Raw genomic sequence first — 16,638 nt, 5'->3', positions numbered from 1 at the left:
TGACACAGACTTTTAGAGGAGATGCATTTGCCCAAAAATTTCACAGTGAACACTTACTATTTGCTCCTCTACTTCAGGGTACAAGGGCTCAGTTTCTTTCCCTAATGATAATTGTTCATAAACAAGACTATATTGATCATGACAACTCTTCAAATGTTGGATGTTTTTCTAGGTTAATTGTAATGACTCTGGTATCCTTGTAGCCCAATTTATGCCCTTCTTGCAACCACTTAAATCTTAGAAGTGATCTAATGTCAGGTTTAAATGGAAGCTCTATGTATTGGAACAGATAATCAGGAATGTGGACTAACCAAATAGAGGCATTATATAAAACTGTATGCAGAATGACAGTATCATGAGGAAATTTTAGTTGTAACACCAATTTACATCTACTTTTTTATATTTCACATTAGCTAAATTACATTGAGAAATGCAAAGCTACCTCTTAAAAACAACTATATTTCATATATTTCCAAAGCAATGGCATCATATTCAGATCAGATCAAAGCCAAATGAATGTTACTCAGAGGCAGGAATCTTCATCAGAAACTTTAGATTCTCAGCTCCTGTTTTAATCCAGTACATGCGAAGTTGTAGCTCTATAATTAATTTATATTGTTACAGCATAAATTTAATATTAAATAATGTATTATTAATTATCAGACTATATAATTAAGATTGATTAAAAGCTTATAAGGAAAATAGCTCAATAAGAAAATATTTTATCATTTAATTATTGTCACGTAGAAATAAAATAATTTTTGGGCTGGGCGCAGTGGCTCACACCTGTAATCCCAACACTTTGGGAGGCTGAGGCGGGTGGATCACAAGGTCAAGAGATGGAGACCATCCTGGTCAACATGGTGAAACCCCATCTCTACTAAAAATACAAAAAATTAGCTGGGTATGGTGGCGCATGCCTGTAATCCCAGCTATTCAGGAGGCTGAGGCAGGAGAATTGCCTGAACCCAGGAGGCGGAGGTTGCAGTGAGCCGAGATCGCACCATTGCACTCCAGCCTGGGTAACAAGAGTGAAACTCCGTCTCAAATAATAATAATAATAATAATAATAATAATTTTTTTTTTTTTTTTTTTTTTTTTTTTTTTTTTTTTTCGAGACAGAGTTTCACTGTCTCTTTCAATGGGTTGCTCACCGCAACCTCCGACTCCTGGGTTCAGGCAATTCTCCTGCCTCAGCCTCCTGAGTAGCTGGGATTACAGGCACGCGCCACCACGCCCAGCTAGTTTTTTGTATTTTTAGTAGAGACGGGGTTTCACCATGTTGACCAGGATGGTCTCGATCTCTCGACCTCGTGATCCACCCGCCTCGGCCTCCCAAAGTGCTGGGATTACAGGCTTGAGCCACCGCGCCCGGCAATAATAATAATTTTAAATGCATACAGCCTTATTTTGGGTAGGCCTTAGAGTGTTATTGAAGTTTAATGCTTGTTTCAAAGCTCCCTTTTAAAACTTTTTAAAGGCTAAGGCTAAGTTTCATATTGTAATATTCTCAAGTCTAACCAATGTCTTAATCTTTGCATGCAATTTTCCTCAGGGTTGCTCTATTAAATGCAATTCTTTTTCTTCCAGTAATTCGGACAAGATCTTTTGCTCTGCAGGGTGGTAAACTATTTTATTTGTAATAATTCAAATATAATGACCTTTTATGAAACACCTACTTTACCTACCTCATTGTATTTTTCAGATGATAGACTGATTTAACTCTATCTTCCCCACCAAGTTTTTAGCCCTAACAAATATAGCATAATATGGTTCAATCTCGGTTTGCAAATATATTCTACATCTAAGTCCTTTCCACTTTTCAATTTTGAACTCAAACTCTACCTCTTCCATAAAGATTCCTCTTTGATTTGAAACAATTATATCACTTGTATCTGAAATCCTACTGTACTTGTAAAAACACCCAAACACACACAAGTATACAGTGTCTCTATTTCAGTGACTAGAGGCCATGAAATTTGGATCCAAGTTGCTTTATAATTGTTTTATGTTTGCTAATTCCATTTCTCCAAAAAGAGTATAAGAAATAAATTTCTCGGCTGGGGGTGGTGGCTCAAACCTGCAATTTCAGCACTTTGGGAGACGGAGGTGAGCAGATCACTTGAGGTCAGGAGTTCGAGACCAGCCTGGCCAACATGGTGATACACCATCTCTACTAAAAATACAAAAATTAGCTGGGTGCAGCGGTGTGCACCTGTAATCCCAGCTACTTGTGAGGCTGAGGCGAGAGAATTGCTTCAAGCAGGGAGGCAGAGGTTGCAGTGAGCTGAAATTATGCCACTGTACTCCATCCTGGGCAACAGAGTGAGCCTCCACCTCAAAAGAAAGACAGAGAGAGAGAGACAGAGAGAGAGCGAGACAGAGAGGAAGGAAGGAAGGAGGGAGGGAGGGAGAGAGGGAGGGAGGGAGGGAAGGAAGGAAGGAAGTAACGAAGGAAGGAAGGAAGGAAGGAATTTCTCATGTAGTTCTACAGATCTCACAGTGTCTACCATACTCTTTCATTCATTCAACAAGTTCTATGTTCCCTATACATTAATCAATGTATTAGGCACTGAGTAGATAAAATACTATCCTGGTTGCAAGAACTCTCAAATCACATGGGATGGAAGGGTAAGAAAATAAGTAATTAGAAAAAAAGGTGAGTATGTTTCACCACTGTAGATAAATAGGAAACAATGGGTTGCTATGAAGCACTTAACTGGTAAAAAGAAATTATCTAAGACGAAACCTGAAGAATAACTAGGAGTTAGCAGATTAAAGGGAAGTGAGTGACACAATCAAAGAATCCCAGATTTGAAGTTCAAGTTCCCTAGAGCTGGCACTGAAAAGATATTTAAAAATCTGTTCAGCAAAGCTGTTTTTATACTTAGATGTGTTTCTGCCAACACAGATAACTTGATCTTCAAGCCTAGGCTTTTTGTATTTTTTTTTTTCAGGGCTTAAGGTGTTTTTTACTCTGACACAGGAAAAAATATCAACTTTGCTTATTTCTCTTCCCTATTTCCTTTTTTCTTTGAAAGCTTTGGCTGTGATAAGAGATATACAACAATCATGTAGTTAAATTGCTTCAGAAAACAGGAGCGTAATTAATTCCATTTAGCTGCCAACAAATGAGACAGCACAGGCCCTGAAAGAGAGAAACAGAAGAACAGCAGGAAGACACATTTCAGAGAAAGGAAGATGGAGAGATGACAAGAAGCTTGAGAGCAGCTTCCACAAAAGAGAAGGAATGACTGCACTAGGAGAGTAGATATTTTCTTCTTCCTAAATTAATTCTCAAGTCCCTAAGGACACAGATTAAGAATAGCCCTAACTCCCCACAGAAGCCACTGTATAATGACCACCTTTTCTTTTACACAGCACAGGGGTTTTGCTCAGCCATAGCAGCACCCTTATCTCATGCAGGGCTCAGAAAGAGGCAGTGGCATTTTCCTGCCCCGCTAGCTGCTAGCTACCTGGGTATGAAGAAAAAGCATTTAAAAGACACAGCTAACATAGATTGCAGTTTTCTAAGCCTGTGATTGTGAGTAGTGTACAAATCAATGGGCATCAAATAAATAAATGGCCTTGGCTCAAGGAAAAATATCTTACAGAAATTCAAATGGTCTCTTTAGACAGTTTGGGTAAATAATACCCTAAGCTATATTAGAAACCAGCTGATGATTTTTCATTCAAACTTCTTGACCTGAATTTCTTCACCTCTGTCAAGCTGTGTACGTTTTTAATATTAGATACCCTGTGGAAGTCAATGTTTGGTGGGTTAAAATTACAAACTATCTAATGCTTTAAAAAATCTTAGAGTTAGCCTTTTATTAAGAATGAGGACTTCCTATAGAGTCTATTATAATCCATTAGTTCAATGCTTTGACTGGACAAATTTAAGATTGTATCATTAATTATTCAGAGACATTCTATGATCAGGACAAAAAGATTGAAAACAAAATATTGATTCAATAAATCACATGGTATTTGGACTCAAAAAAGTAAAACTGAAACCAAAATATAAAACTGTATTCTCCAATGTTATTTCCAAATTAAAGGAAAGTAAGTGTTTCTTAGAATGTATCTGTACAACATGGTGTTAAATATAGATCTTAAAATTCACAGCCAGGTGTGGTGGTTCACACCTGTAATCGCAGCACTTTGGGAGGCCGAGACATGTGAATCACGAGGTCAGGAGTTCAAGACCAGCCTGGCCAACAGGGCGAAACCCCATCTCTACTAAAAATACAAAAATTAGTTGGGTCGTGCTGGCATGTGCCTGAGATCCCAGCTACTTGGGGGTCTGAGGCAGGAAAATAGCTTGAACTGGGGAAGCAGAAGTTGCAGTGAGCCAAGAATGTGCCACTGCACTCTGCACACTTTTTTTTTTTTTTTTTTTTGAGATTGAGTCTCAAAAAAAAAATTTACATATGGCACTGGTTGGTTGTTAATTTTGACGTCTATAAAAACTCTGACCTTGTCTAGTTTCAGGGATTTATTATAAGCTATTTTTTCCTAAAAATCAAAAACTTTAGAATAAGTTACTTCATTCAAGTTTTATGAAATCAACATTGACTCCTCCTGAATATTGGAAATAATACTATGCTTGGGAGTCAGGGAGGTTGACAAGCATACAGAAAAACAGACATTTTATAAGTATTCACATCAAAAGACTAAAATTTATCTTAATCATCTTTTTAGTATGGCAACATATATTAAAAGGTGATTTAAATGATTCTGAATTAGAGTAGCAGTGAGTTTTCAATTTACTATAACAGGCTAGCAGCAGGCCAGAAGTCACTGTTAGTCAATATTTTTAAACACTGGTCTAATTATAACTAGGCCATGTGAACAGATGGGGAGTTGTCTTCAAGTGTAGCTGATCCATACTGTGGTGTGTTCTTCCTGTCCTATTTTAAGTCTTGGTCAAAACTGAAGGAAAATCACCTTGTATCAACTAAAATGTCCACTGCCTTTAAACTTAGCCTGGAGACTGATGAGACTAACTTGTTTATCAGCTGGGGTAACTGGGTTTAGAACTCCAATTCTAAAACATATGACCCAGAAAACGCCTTCCCCTTGATTTCTACAAATTCTTGTGGCTAAGTTCATTCTTCCCTTAATTCTCTGCCTTTCATTTTTGTGTGTTACCCTGTATCCGTCTGGACATCAAGCCCAGCTTATTTATCTAGTTTCCTCTCCCTTTCCAAAAATAAAATCATGTTGCATTTAATATTTCCTTTATTTTGTCATATAACTAAAGAAGTCACAAAAAGTCACATGGTACACTCACTGCCTTCCAACTGTCTCTTCACTTTACCTTATCTATTTCCCTCTAGGACAACTCTTGAAAAACCTCCATTTTCCTGGAATAAAACAATTCTTCCTGTACTCAGGATCCTTCAGGGTCTCAGATTCCATCCCAACAGCTTATCCAACTATTTACGAAAAAAAAAAAAAAAAAAAATCTTCCTTCCTCCTAGGAATTCTGGTAAACAAAATTTTAAAATTTCTCCATTTCACTTTTTTTGTGTGTGAGTGAGGGAGATTTCCATGAGGACCTTCTTAAGAGTGTCATACCTTATGAGAAAGTGTAGTGGTCATTAACTGACTCTGGAATCACTTTCACATGTTGGGCCTTGATCCTTTTATGGACACTCCATAATTTCAAAAAGTTTAGTTAAATGTTTATAGACAATGCTAGACATGGGGCCTGGGGTAGGGAATGTTCTGGGCATAAAGAAGAATAGACATTGTATAAGTATTTACAATAGAGTTTTAAATAGTTTGCAGGAAATAGAAAATAATATAATGGCATGAGTGGGGAAATTCTGCAGAAGGCTTAGTGAAACATAAAGAAAGGTGACACCCATTTTTCCTGTCCATGGACACTCAGAGGCTTCCAGCTCCTTCGAGCATTCGTGTTGCCCTGGGCCCATACTGTCATCTCTGGTGAGGTTAACAATTAGGTATCCCAGTGATCAAGCTGGGTGAGAAATAAAGCAACTTGCTAAATGAATAAGTTTATTTCAAAAGATGACTCTGGAGAAGAATGAATATTATAGCCTGCCTACAGTAAATTCACCTTTCCTAGAATTAAGATATTTAAGAATTTAAAATGACAGTATCCACATTACATAATTTCTTGATGATACCTGGAATACAAAATTATACAACCACTATTTCTTTCCCTATTCTTTCTCCCTACCTTCTTCCACAAACATTTATTAACACTGTAATAAGAATTGTGCTATGATATGAGGATAAAGAGATAAACGATAACTCTTTCCTTTAAAGGTTCAAAATCTAAAAAGGATTCAGGCATGTGGACACAACAAAGATTGCACACTTTGTACAAAGAGACGAGACAGAGTCTCATGAGAGCATATACTATAGCTATAGTAGGCAGACCAGCATTTGCTTTCTGAAAGAAGAGGCATCTGAGCCTGTTTTACAGGGTCAGTAGCTAGCTACTAAGGAAGAAAGAAAAGGGTGTTCCATGTAAAGGCGCCTAATGCAAAAGCATTAAAAGCACATGGTCTTTCTGGGGATATGCAAGTAATTGAGCGGTGGCTGAAGCAGTGTGGGTGTAGTATGCAGGGAAAGATAGCAGTGATACAACAGTGAGATAAGTGAGGTTTGCAAACATTAAAATCCTTGTTTCCTGAGGGCAGTGAGGAGTGATATGGTCAGAGTTGTGTTTAGTGAGGCCATGTTGGCAGTGATATAGATAATGGAGGAGAGAATTGATAAGTGAAACTGGAGTCGGTAGCCCAATTTGGAAACATAAAGTAATCCCGATGAGAAGAAAATCCAGATTCAATTAAGTCAGAGTCCAACTCATGCACACAAGACAAGGTAAGACTTTTCTCATAACATTCTCCCAGGGGAAATAAGACCTATTTGATACATGCAAGGTCATTGGGGCACCATGGCAGAGCCTCTTCCCTGCAGGTGATGGTAGTGGGTTTGGAAAGGAAGAAGTAAAGAATTAAGGAGGTAGGCAATATTAAACAGTAGAATAAACAGGTTGGTGGCTAGATGGAGAGGTCAAAAATAACACCCAAGTTTCTGTCTGCAGCAACTGGGTAGATGACGAAATATTCATACAGATAGGTTATATGCTGCAGAACAAGATCAGTCCTTGAAGTGTAATCTTGAGATATCCAAAAAGCAGTGACAGTAGGCAACTGGATACAGGATTTGGATGCTCCTTAGAGATCTGGCATGGAACTATAGGGAGTTCTGGGATGCAGGTAGTAGTCAAAGCCACAGATAAACTGAGATCAAATAGGGGAGTCAGTAACATGAGAGGAGGACATTTCCAATATCAAAAATATGGTTTTTAAGAACAAATACCCCCCCCTAAATAATAAGAATCATAGCAATAGAAACACTACAGGCTAACATCTTAGAGAAATGCACCCCTTTTCTTCTGTAGTTGAATTGGCTTTAAATTGTTTGGAAAGACTAGGTTTATAAAAGAAAATTGGTCACTATGGGAACAGGCTATTCAATATCAAACAGGCAGTTGACCACAAAAGTGGTAATTACTTAAGTTTTTTCTTTAATTATATGTTTTCATGGTTTTCAATAAGCATATACTCTTTCAGTCAGAAATTTGAAGTCAGTTAATGAGGTGGTGAGCCATAGCAATAACAGTAGTCTATAGCTATTCCTCCCAGGTTGCTTACTATCGGAGCACCCCAGACCTAGACCTTTCGTGACTTTAATACTCTGCATTTTATCGTTGTATACAACTTACCTAATTTTATATAGCCAGTCTAAATCTAAACAAAAAGTCACAAGAAATATCTCTATCTTTTCCTTCATGGCCAATCCCCTTAATGAAGAATGTATGGATTTCATGTCACTTAATTTTTTTCTCTAGGCTGCCATTAAAATCTAAAGTTATCCCAGAAAAAAATATATATCACATTTTAAGAAATATGTCATCAAAATCCTAAACAAAATTCATGTAAATTCTTGCGGTGTAAGTCTCTTGTCTGGTACATTATTCTACATTTTTAAACTTAGAATCTATTCATATTTAAATAGTAGTTGCGTCACTAACCTTATCCAAAAAAGCTTGTACTGCTGCTTCCTGATTCGCCATATAAGCAATGTATCTGTGTCTCCCAATGGAAGCAATTATCTGAGTCTCTTTTTCCAGAAGTTCACATAGAGCAGCTTTCCTTTCAGCTCCAGTGAAAGATTGGTTAATACATCTAAGTTCTTCTTGCCACCAGACTAGAGGAAAAACACAACAGACTCTTGAGTTTTTAAAATCCCATTTTTTAATGATCACGTCCTGACGAGGAGTATATTATTTTTACATTGATTTAAATGAAAGTATATACAGATAGAATCATTTATATTGCACACCTGATGTGTGAAAAAAAATGACAAAATAGAAGCTGAGAGACTTAAAACAACAAAAGTAAAGTCAAACAAACAGAAGCCAAAGGAAAACAGTACAGATGATGTCAAATTATGTCTCCAAATGAGCATTCGTACTGCCTATCACTGACAAAAATATAACTTGGACTTTGTGGCAGTCATGAGCGTGCACTGTTCACATCTCCCTTCAAGAGAGTATCTGTCACAAAGGGTAAAGGTAATTCACAGTTCCAACTGCAGTAATTCAGAGCTACTGCCTTGCTGAAGCCAAGATCACACTGCCTACAAAGCTCTCAACAATGACCAGGCACCACGCAGGAGTCAGAGCCTGACTGCATCTGCCCAACAATGGACTTTTCTGTGGTCAGTCCTATCAGAGCCAACTGCCGGGTTGGCTTAGACTTCCTTAGAGCTAAGACTCTCCATACCCCATCTTCTTTCCTTCCCTCTCTCAACTGATGAGGTGTCAAATCTCACCTCAATCTGAAGATTTCCTTTGCCTTCCTCTGCTCCCTTTCCCCTTTATCTTCACTTCCAATTACATCCTGGTGTCTCCTTCCTCAATAACACAAATTGACATAGTTTGACATACAATTGTTGATTTCAGTCATGTCCTTCATTCACTTAGGTGCCATTTTCCATTTATTTACAAAACTCAAAATTATAGTCACAAATATTATAAAGTAATTGCATTTACTGTTTACTCAAACTAACGTATTACGTTATAATAGTATTTATGACATTTTAAAGCACTGGTTACTATCAACAAAAAATATGCTGCCCAAACTTAAATAAACCAGAATTTCTGAGCTCAGATACATGCATTTTACCAATTGTTCCATTTACTTTTTACATGTACTAAATTTGGAGAAGAAAAATCTTTCGTATCTCACGTTTCAAAAATGTCAACCTTATTTACATTAACAAAATAATAGGGTTGGAAAGAACTTAAGAAATTAAATCGCTCAACCCCACATTTAAGAAAGTATCCTTCTCTCAGAAGCTTGAACAGGTTTAATTTGCCCATCCTGGTTCTATTACTAGCCTGTGAGGCAACATGGCGACAGTCTGTTTCTTGGTCACATGGTATTCCTTTGGGTATGTGAAGGGAGCAATCACATCCCACTGATGTTTTATCTTCTCTAGGCATAAATATTTCTATTTCTTCAATCGTATATCATTTTATTCAGTTTCTATCCATCTAAGTCAAGCTCCTCTGATTTATCACAGTACCTCTTAAAATACGGCACACCAAATTTCTGTCAAGATAGGAGCTTCCATACAAACTACTACCTCCCCTCTCCTGTGTCACTGCTAAAAGGATAAAAGAAATATGAAAGATGGGAGAAAAGAGAGAGACCTGAATCAGTACTAAAAATCTGAAAGGAATTTATCCCTATGGTAGAAACCCTGGGGAATTTCTAAAAGATACAGTGCAGATACTACCAAATAAATGAAAGACTGTCAAAAAGGCACACAAATGTTGTTACCCAAACTTCTGCTTTATCATCTCAGAAAGTCAACATCATAGCAGAAGATGGGAAACCCCAAATACGTAACTCAGAACTAGAGAAAAAGGTAGCTTATCAAGCTATTTGACAGTGTACCACACTTTAGGAAAGTCTTCAAAGAACTTTCAGAAGAATGCCTGACATTTCAAATCACTGCAGAAGTTCATAACAACTATAAGTTTACGCAAAAAAAAAAAATTGAATAGTGCAGAAAGCAAGATGAGAAAAGCAAAACAAAGCATAATAGTTATGCTTAAAATATGAAATAATTATACAGATATTTTTGTTGAAAATAAGACAATTTTATAAAATTCTAGTGACATGATGGTTTCACGGGGCACACTTGAAACAATGTGACACCAAAGTTAAAATATAAAAGGTCAGCAGATACGAACAAAAAAGAAAGCGGAAGTAGCAGTATGAAAACATGAAACTGGGGGGAGAACCTCAAAATTCAGGTCTTTTAGGTAGAAGGTAATTTTATGATGAAATGTCTGTCATGAATGTTTATATAGGAAATCATATGTCATCAAATATGTTTTTAAAAACTCCTATCAGTTATAAACACAATGTTGGGAGGTATACTTTATATTGCTAAAAACCAGATAAAATAGAAATGTATTAAACTATGACAGAGCCAAGTAAAAAATTAAAAGTATAAAATATTTGAACAATGCTTTTAAACATTAAATTGTCATACATCAAGCTCTGAACACCAAAAGCTGAAAATTTAAACTTATTTTCCAAGTTCAGTAAACCATTTATATAGATATATCATATTTGTAGAAGTAGAAAGCAGAAATGTTACAAACTACATTTTTACCGCAGAACAATTAAACTAGAACTAATAACAAAAGTTTAAATAGAAATATTCTACCTGCTTGTTAATTGAAGAAATCTCATCAAAAATAACAATTTAATCAAAGAAAAGAAAAAGTATAACACTATTAAGGGAAAAACACTACATGTCAAAATGCATAGGATCTAACAAAAATTTCAGCAAGGTAAACTTGGGGAAATTTGGCATAAATAATCCTCAAATGTCAAGCATGTACCTGTCAAAAGTAGGAGGGATTTATAAAAAGCTGTAATGTTTGTAATAACCAACCACAATTCTTTAGGGATAATTAATATAATTAGAAACTATACTTGACTTCTAATAAAATTTCAGGTTTACTTTAAATTCTGTCTCTGTGCACTAGATGATAAATATCTGAGGCCGTTAAGTATTGTATCTGGTCACTGCCTTTCATAACATCTAGTTTTATAGGTCAAATGACCTCAGCTTCCACCACAGGACTAGAAGAGGAGTAAACGGAACCGAAGATAAGCATAATGAAGGAAATACACAACAATAGAAATCAACAAAATAGAACAGAAAAAGAGTTGGAAAAATAAAACTGATAAATCCCTAGGCAGACTGATCAGGAAAAAAGGAAGAGACGCAAAATTACCAGTATCAGGAATTGAGATAATGACACTATAGATCCTACAGGTATTAAAAGGATAACATGGAACATTATTAACATCTTTATGCCAATAAATTCAACAACTCAGGTAAAATTAATAAATTCCTTTAAAGACATTAACTATCAAAGCCTATCCCCCAATGATAAATAAGTCACATTATTATTAAAGAAATTGAACTTACAGTTTAAACCTTCCCACAAAGAAAATTCCAGACCTAGTCGGTGTCACTGTTGAATTCCAAACATTTTATAAAAACATCCTACTAATTCTACACAAACTGTTTTAGAAAATTGAAGAGTACAGAAGAGACTAGCATTATCCTAATACCAAAACCAGACAGTAACATAACAAAGAAAAAAAAAATCACCAATATCCCTTATGAATATAGATGTTAAAATTCTAACACAAATTTTGGCAAATTAAGTTCGACCATATATAAAGATAAGGCCCGTTGTGGGGAAATGGGGGAGGGACGGGGGGAGGTGGGAAGGTGGGAAGAGATAGCATGGGGAGAAATGACAGATACAGGTGAGGGGACGGAAGGCAGCAAACCACACTGCCATGTGTGTACCTATGCAATAATCTTTCATGTTCTTCACATGTACCCCAAAACCTAAAATGCAATAAAAAAAAAAGATAAGTCAATAACAGGATGTGGGGCCTCTAGAGATGTAATTAGGTAATGAGGGTGGAACTGGGATTATGGCCCTTATTAAATAAACTCAAGAAAGCTCTTCATCCCTTCCGCTATTTGAGATCACAGTGAGAAGGCATCATCTATGAACCATCTCCAGACACTGAGTCTGCTGCTGCCCTGACCTTGGACTTCCTGGACTCCAAAACTCTAAAAAATAAATTTCTGTTATTTATGTCTATGGTATTTTGTTACAATATCCCAAATAGATTGCAATCTTAACAAAAGATGCAAAGGCAATACAATGGAGAAATGAGTGTTTTCAACAAATGCTATAGGAACAACTGGATGTTCAAAAGAAAAAGTTTAAAAATTCACCTTAACACATATCTCACATTTCATATAAAATTTATTTCAAACTGGATGATATATCTAAGTTCAAAATATAATACTATAAAACTTCCAGAACACATAGGAGAAAAGCTGTGTGACCTTAAGTTTGGGGATGAGTTTTCAGATATAACACCAAACACACAATTCACACAAGAAGAAACAAACAGGACTTACTGAAATTAAAAACTTTTGTTCTAACAAAGACACTGTTAAAAGAATAAAAGGACATACCAAAGACTGAAAGAATGGAAAACAGCCTGAAGACTGTGGGGAGGGGTAGATCCCGTGAACAGGCTCTCATCTCTCAGTTCTCCTCACCGCTAGGGGTTGTTTCTCCTCTGTATTTCTTTGGGAGATGAGTCAGTGGGAAGAGCAGTTCTTACTTGGCTGGATAAACCCCCACTCTCCAGGCTTGTCAGATGATTCAAACTCACCATTCTGAGGCTCTTGAGCTGAACCCCTCCTCCTGCAACTCCCCTGACCCGACAGATGTATTTGCACTCCAGGTAGCCACTTAGGAGTAATCCAGCTGTTCACTTCAAGCTTCTTTCTGACAAGATGCCTTCATTTCTATAGCTGGCCCTCTAAAACATGACCAAGAGCACCTCAAATTACCCTGTTGCATGCTTACTCTCTCTTGTTTTCTCTACTGTATAGTCCCCTTTTGATAGAAAACAAAGATATATCTCTGGTTTTAAAATCCTAGGAGTAAAGAATGCAGCAGCACTCTCCAATATCAAAGAAGTCTAAAAGCCCTCGTCTAGTTCTCTAGGTTTCCTAGGTTGGAGTCAGACCCCAATCTACGATCCTGGTGAAGGTTCAGACACCAATCTTCCTTGTCCCCCAAACACAGGGAACATTTCAAACCTCCTCAGGAGTACTTACTTCCTTGAAGCTCCTCTCACTAGGCATTTGGTCAGAAAATAGCACAACCTACCCACCCCAACCCCAAAGCATAAGAATGGCTCTCTCCAGAAAAAAAACCACTTTCCTAACCTCTTTAAATCTCTCCTAGCCCTTCTTATATCTTTTATCTTGCTAAGTGATGCATGAGCCAAGAATAGGTCCTATTTTACTTCCTTTGTAAATTCTTTATCAGGGAGAGACAGACTGTCTCTCACTGACTCTGGAATCTTGATATCTCACCTACTGGAGCCTCAGTTGAAAATAAGACAAGGTGACAGCACCCTCCAGTACGGCAACAATGAAAAAGACAGAAGTGTCTAGTGTTGGAGTGGATGACAGAGCAATTAAAATTCTCATACCCTTCTGCAGAAGTTTAAAATGGTGCAACCTCTAAAATACTATCTGGCAGGATTCACTAAAGCTGAATTATGTATATCCTATGAACCACCCATTCCACTGCTAGGTCTACACCCTGAGAGAAGTGTGTGTGTGTATGTGTGTGTGTGTGTGTGTGTGTGTGTGTGTGTCTACAAGTAGTACTGCTACAAACATCTTTTGGTGAAATATATATATATATTATTTATATATAATATATAAATGTATGTAGGTATAATATATATGTATTTATATTTATAAATACATATATATTATACTTATATTTTATTTATATTTAAATTAATAAATATAACATTTGTTTATATTTATAATTTATTTGAATATTTAAGTTATATTTTTATTTTATATTTTATATATTTATTTTTATTTTATATTTTGTATTATATATATTTAATAAATAAACAAATATATATATAAAAATTCACCGAAGTGTACTACTTATATTTGCCAAAAACTGGTTGAGGGGCGAGGGGCGGTGCAGGAAGAACCAAATCCATGGTAAAATGGATATATAAGTTGTGGCACACCTAAGCAATAGCATACTATACAGAAACGAGAAGAAAGGGCACTACACACAGTAGCACGGATCGGTCTCATGACATATACTGAATTCTGAAAAACAGACACAAAAATTTCTATTCTGCATAATCCTACCCATATAAAATGTTTAAATAGATAAAACAACTCCAGTTATTGCAGGCTGTATTTAGAATATGGGATAATTAGCACCTTTTTTTCCAACTAATGGCCCTAGAGACAATTCAGAACAATGAAAGAGATCACCCTCGACATATGGCTATAAAAAGACATAACAATCAAATATTTTTGCCTGGAGATAGCCTCATCTTTGACATATTACCTTATACAGTTAAATTTGTTTTCTTAAACTGATATCATTTTGCTTTTATTACAGAAGAACAGGTTACCTTGAGGAAAAGTTGTTTCATTATTATGGATACAAGTATCATTAGCAGCCACAAGAGGGCAGCAGTTCCAAGGAACAGAGTAATGAACATGAAATGAAGAAAATTACAGAAGAGCAATAAAAATTACCGAGCTTGTGAACCGCAGATTTTTTTTTTTAACAGAACTTAAAAACTATTATTCCAAGGCTTTTAATTTAGAATTTTAGGACTAGAAAACCTCAAAAGATGTCCCTTTTATGTAAGAAACTTCATGTATTTCATTGTCCTTTATGTATAAATCATATGTAGACTTATATAAACTATAACCATTCTACTTTACTATGAAAATTCTGTATAAAATCATTTGCCATAGAACAACAGCTCACATATGTGTAGGTCCATATACTTTTTAAGATATTTTCATAAATGTAATATTTTATACTTTTTATTCTATTAAGCCTTCTGAAGTAGTCATGCCAGAAATTAATTTCTTTTTATGGATGAAGAAAGTGAGGTTTAGGAGACATGAGTAACTTGTCCTAATTAACACCACTAATAAGTAGAAAAGGCAGAAGCTCATTCAACATATTTTCTATTATTTTACACAGCTCTCTTAACCAAACAAAAATAACAATGGTATCCTTTACTCACATATGAATTTGGAATATTATTCAAGAAGGGGAATGGTGAATCTACTGCCTGAGTAAAGAGGGCCTGGCTTGTTCAAATATCAGAAACTTTTAATTTATCCATGACTAGCACACATACTGTGGAAGAAATAAGGTATGAAAGTCAAGATGTATGAATATACATTTATATATTGTTATTAGTAAGGGGGAATTTTAAAAATATGGCCAAGCCCCTTCTCTAAATAGCAAAATCAGACAGGACACTGGATTAAGGGATTAAAGAACAGCTCAACTCTGAGTTCACAAATTCCCCAAACCACAAGAAAACCAGATTAGACAGTACTTTCTCTCTTTATCTCACATGGATGAGGACCAAATGAAATAATATGCTAAAACTGCATAATTCACAAAGCAGTATGAAGATTTTGTTAACTGTTAATATAAAAGCATTTCTAATTTCATTTCAGTCTTAATTCTTACTCCAAATATAAAGCGGAATTCACCTTTCAAAATTCTCTAGTCCAGATTTCCAAGACAACTCCCTAAAATAACACCTTCTTTTGTCTGCAGTAAATCTGTTTTTCCTACTAATGAAAAATTTAAAAATATTTTTTGCAAAGCCTATGTCAGACTTACATTCTAATGCATTATAAAGTAATTCAAAATCTTCATTTGTTTTAGGATTATGCCTCCGATCATAGTCCAATTTTATCCATTCTTCTTTTTCTCTTATCTTCCTTAGTTCTTCCTGTCTTTCCCATTCCAACCTTAATCTTTTCTGTCTTCTTACCTTCTCTACGAAGGTTTTAGCATGCCATTGCCTGAAGTAAGTCTGTATCACTATCACCTAAAATTAAAAGGAAATAGAAAGTGTCTATCATCAACTTTTTGATCAGATAATAAAGGCAACGATGATTATTTCAATTTCAATTCCACAACAACAAAATACTGAGTCTAGTTTTAGCTCTAGACTAAATTGATCTTTTCACATACAGTAACATAAAAAACATGGATAATGCACATCACTGCTATTTGGCTTTGAAATCTCACAAAGACACCTTCATAGAAGGATGTTTGTACAATCCTTAATAGAATAGACTCCGGAGTAAAACTTAGTTTGAATCTTCCTGCTGCTGTTCACCAGTTTGATTTGGGATAAGTTAGCTGCCGTCCTATGCTTTAGTACCCTCATGTATAAAACAGTGACAAAAAGAGTATACATATAAAGTGCTTAACCCAAGCCTGGTACAATACTATTATTGTTATAAATATTAATTATCACCATCTTATCTTAAATGCCACTAGCTCATGTTTATAACAAAACTGTATTTCCTAAATATACATCAGGTAAGTAAGTGTGGAAACCACCAAAGGCAGGTTAGATAAAATGG

At 35.8% G+C, this 16,638-nt stretch overlaps 1 protein-coding gene across 5 annotated transcripts in view; it reads right to left on the bottom strand.

Annotated features, from left to right (window-relative positions):
• IQUB (IQ motif and ubiquitin domain containing) overlaps positions 1-16,638 on the bottom strand; it is a 60,963-nt gene that overhangs the window by 14,983 nt on the left and 29,342 nt on the right. For all 5 annotated transcript variants that reach the window (XR_012512038.1, XM_003921034.3, XM_010343553.3 and 2 more), the window contains 2 exons: positions 15,884-16,094; positions 8,078-8,253 (listed from right to left, as the gene is read on the bottom strand). Coding sequence is in view for 4 of the 5 variants with exons in the window: in XM_003921034.3 (XP_003921083.1) it covers positions 8,078-8,253; positions 15,884-16,094 (387 nt within the window). In the remaining variant the exon portion in view is untranslated. The remainder of the gene's footprint in view (positions 1-8,077; positions 8,254-15,883; positions 16,095-16,638) is intronic.

This window comes from Saimiri boliviensis, chromosome 10 (genome assembly GCF_048565385.1).
Source record: "Saimiri boliviensis isolate mSaiBol1 chromosome 10, mSaiBol1.pri, whole genome shotgun sequence".
NCBI classification, from domain to species: domain Eukaryota; kingdom Metazoa; phylum Chordata; class Mammalia; order Primates; family Cebidae; genus Saimiri; species Saimiri boliviensis.
This window is presented reverse-complemented; position numbering and strand designations above follow the sequence as displayed.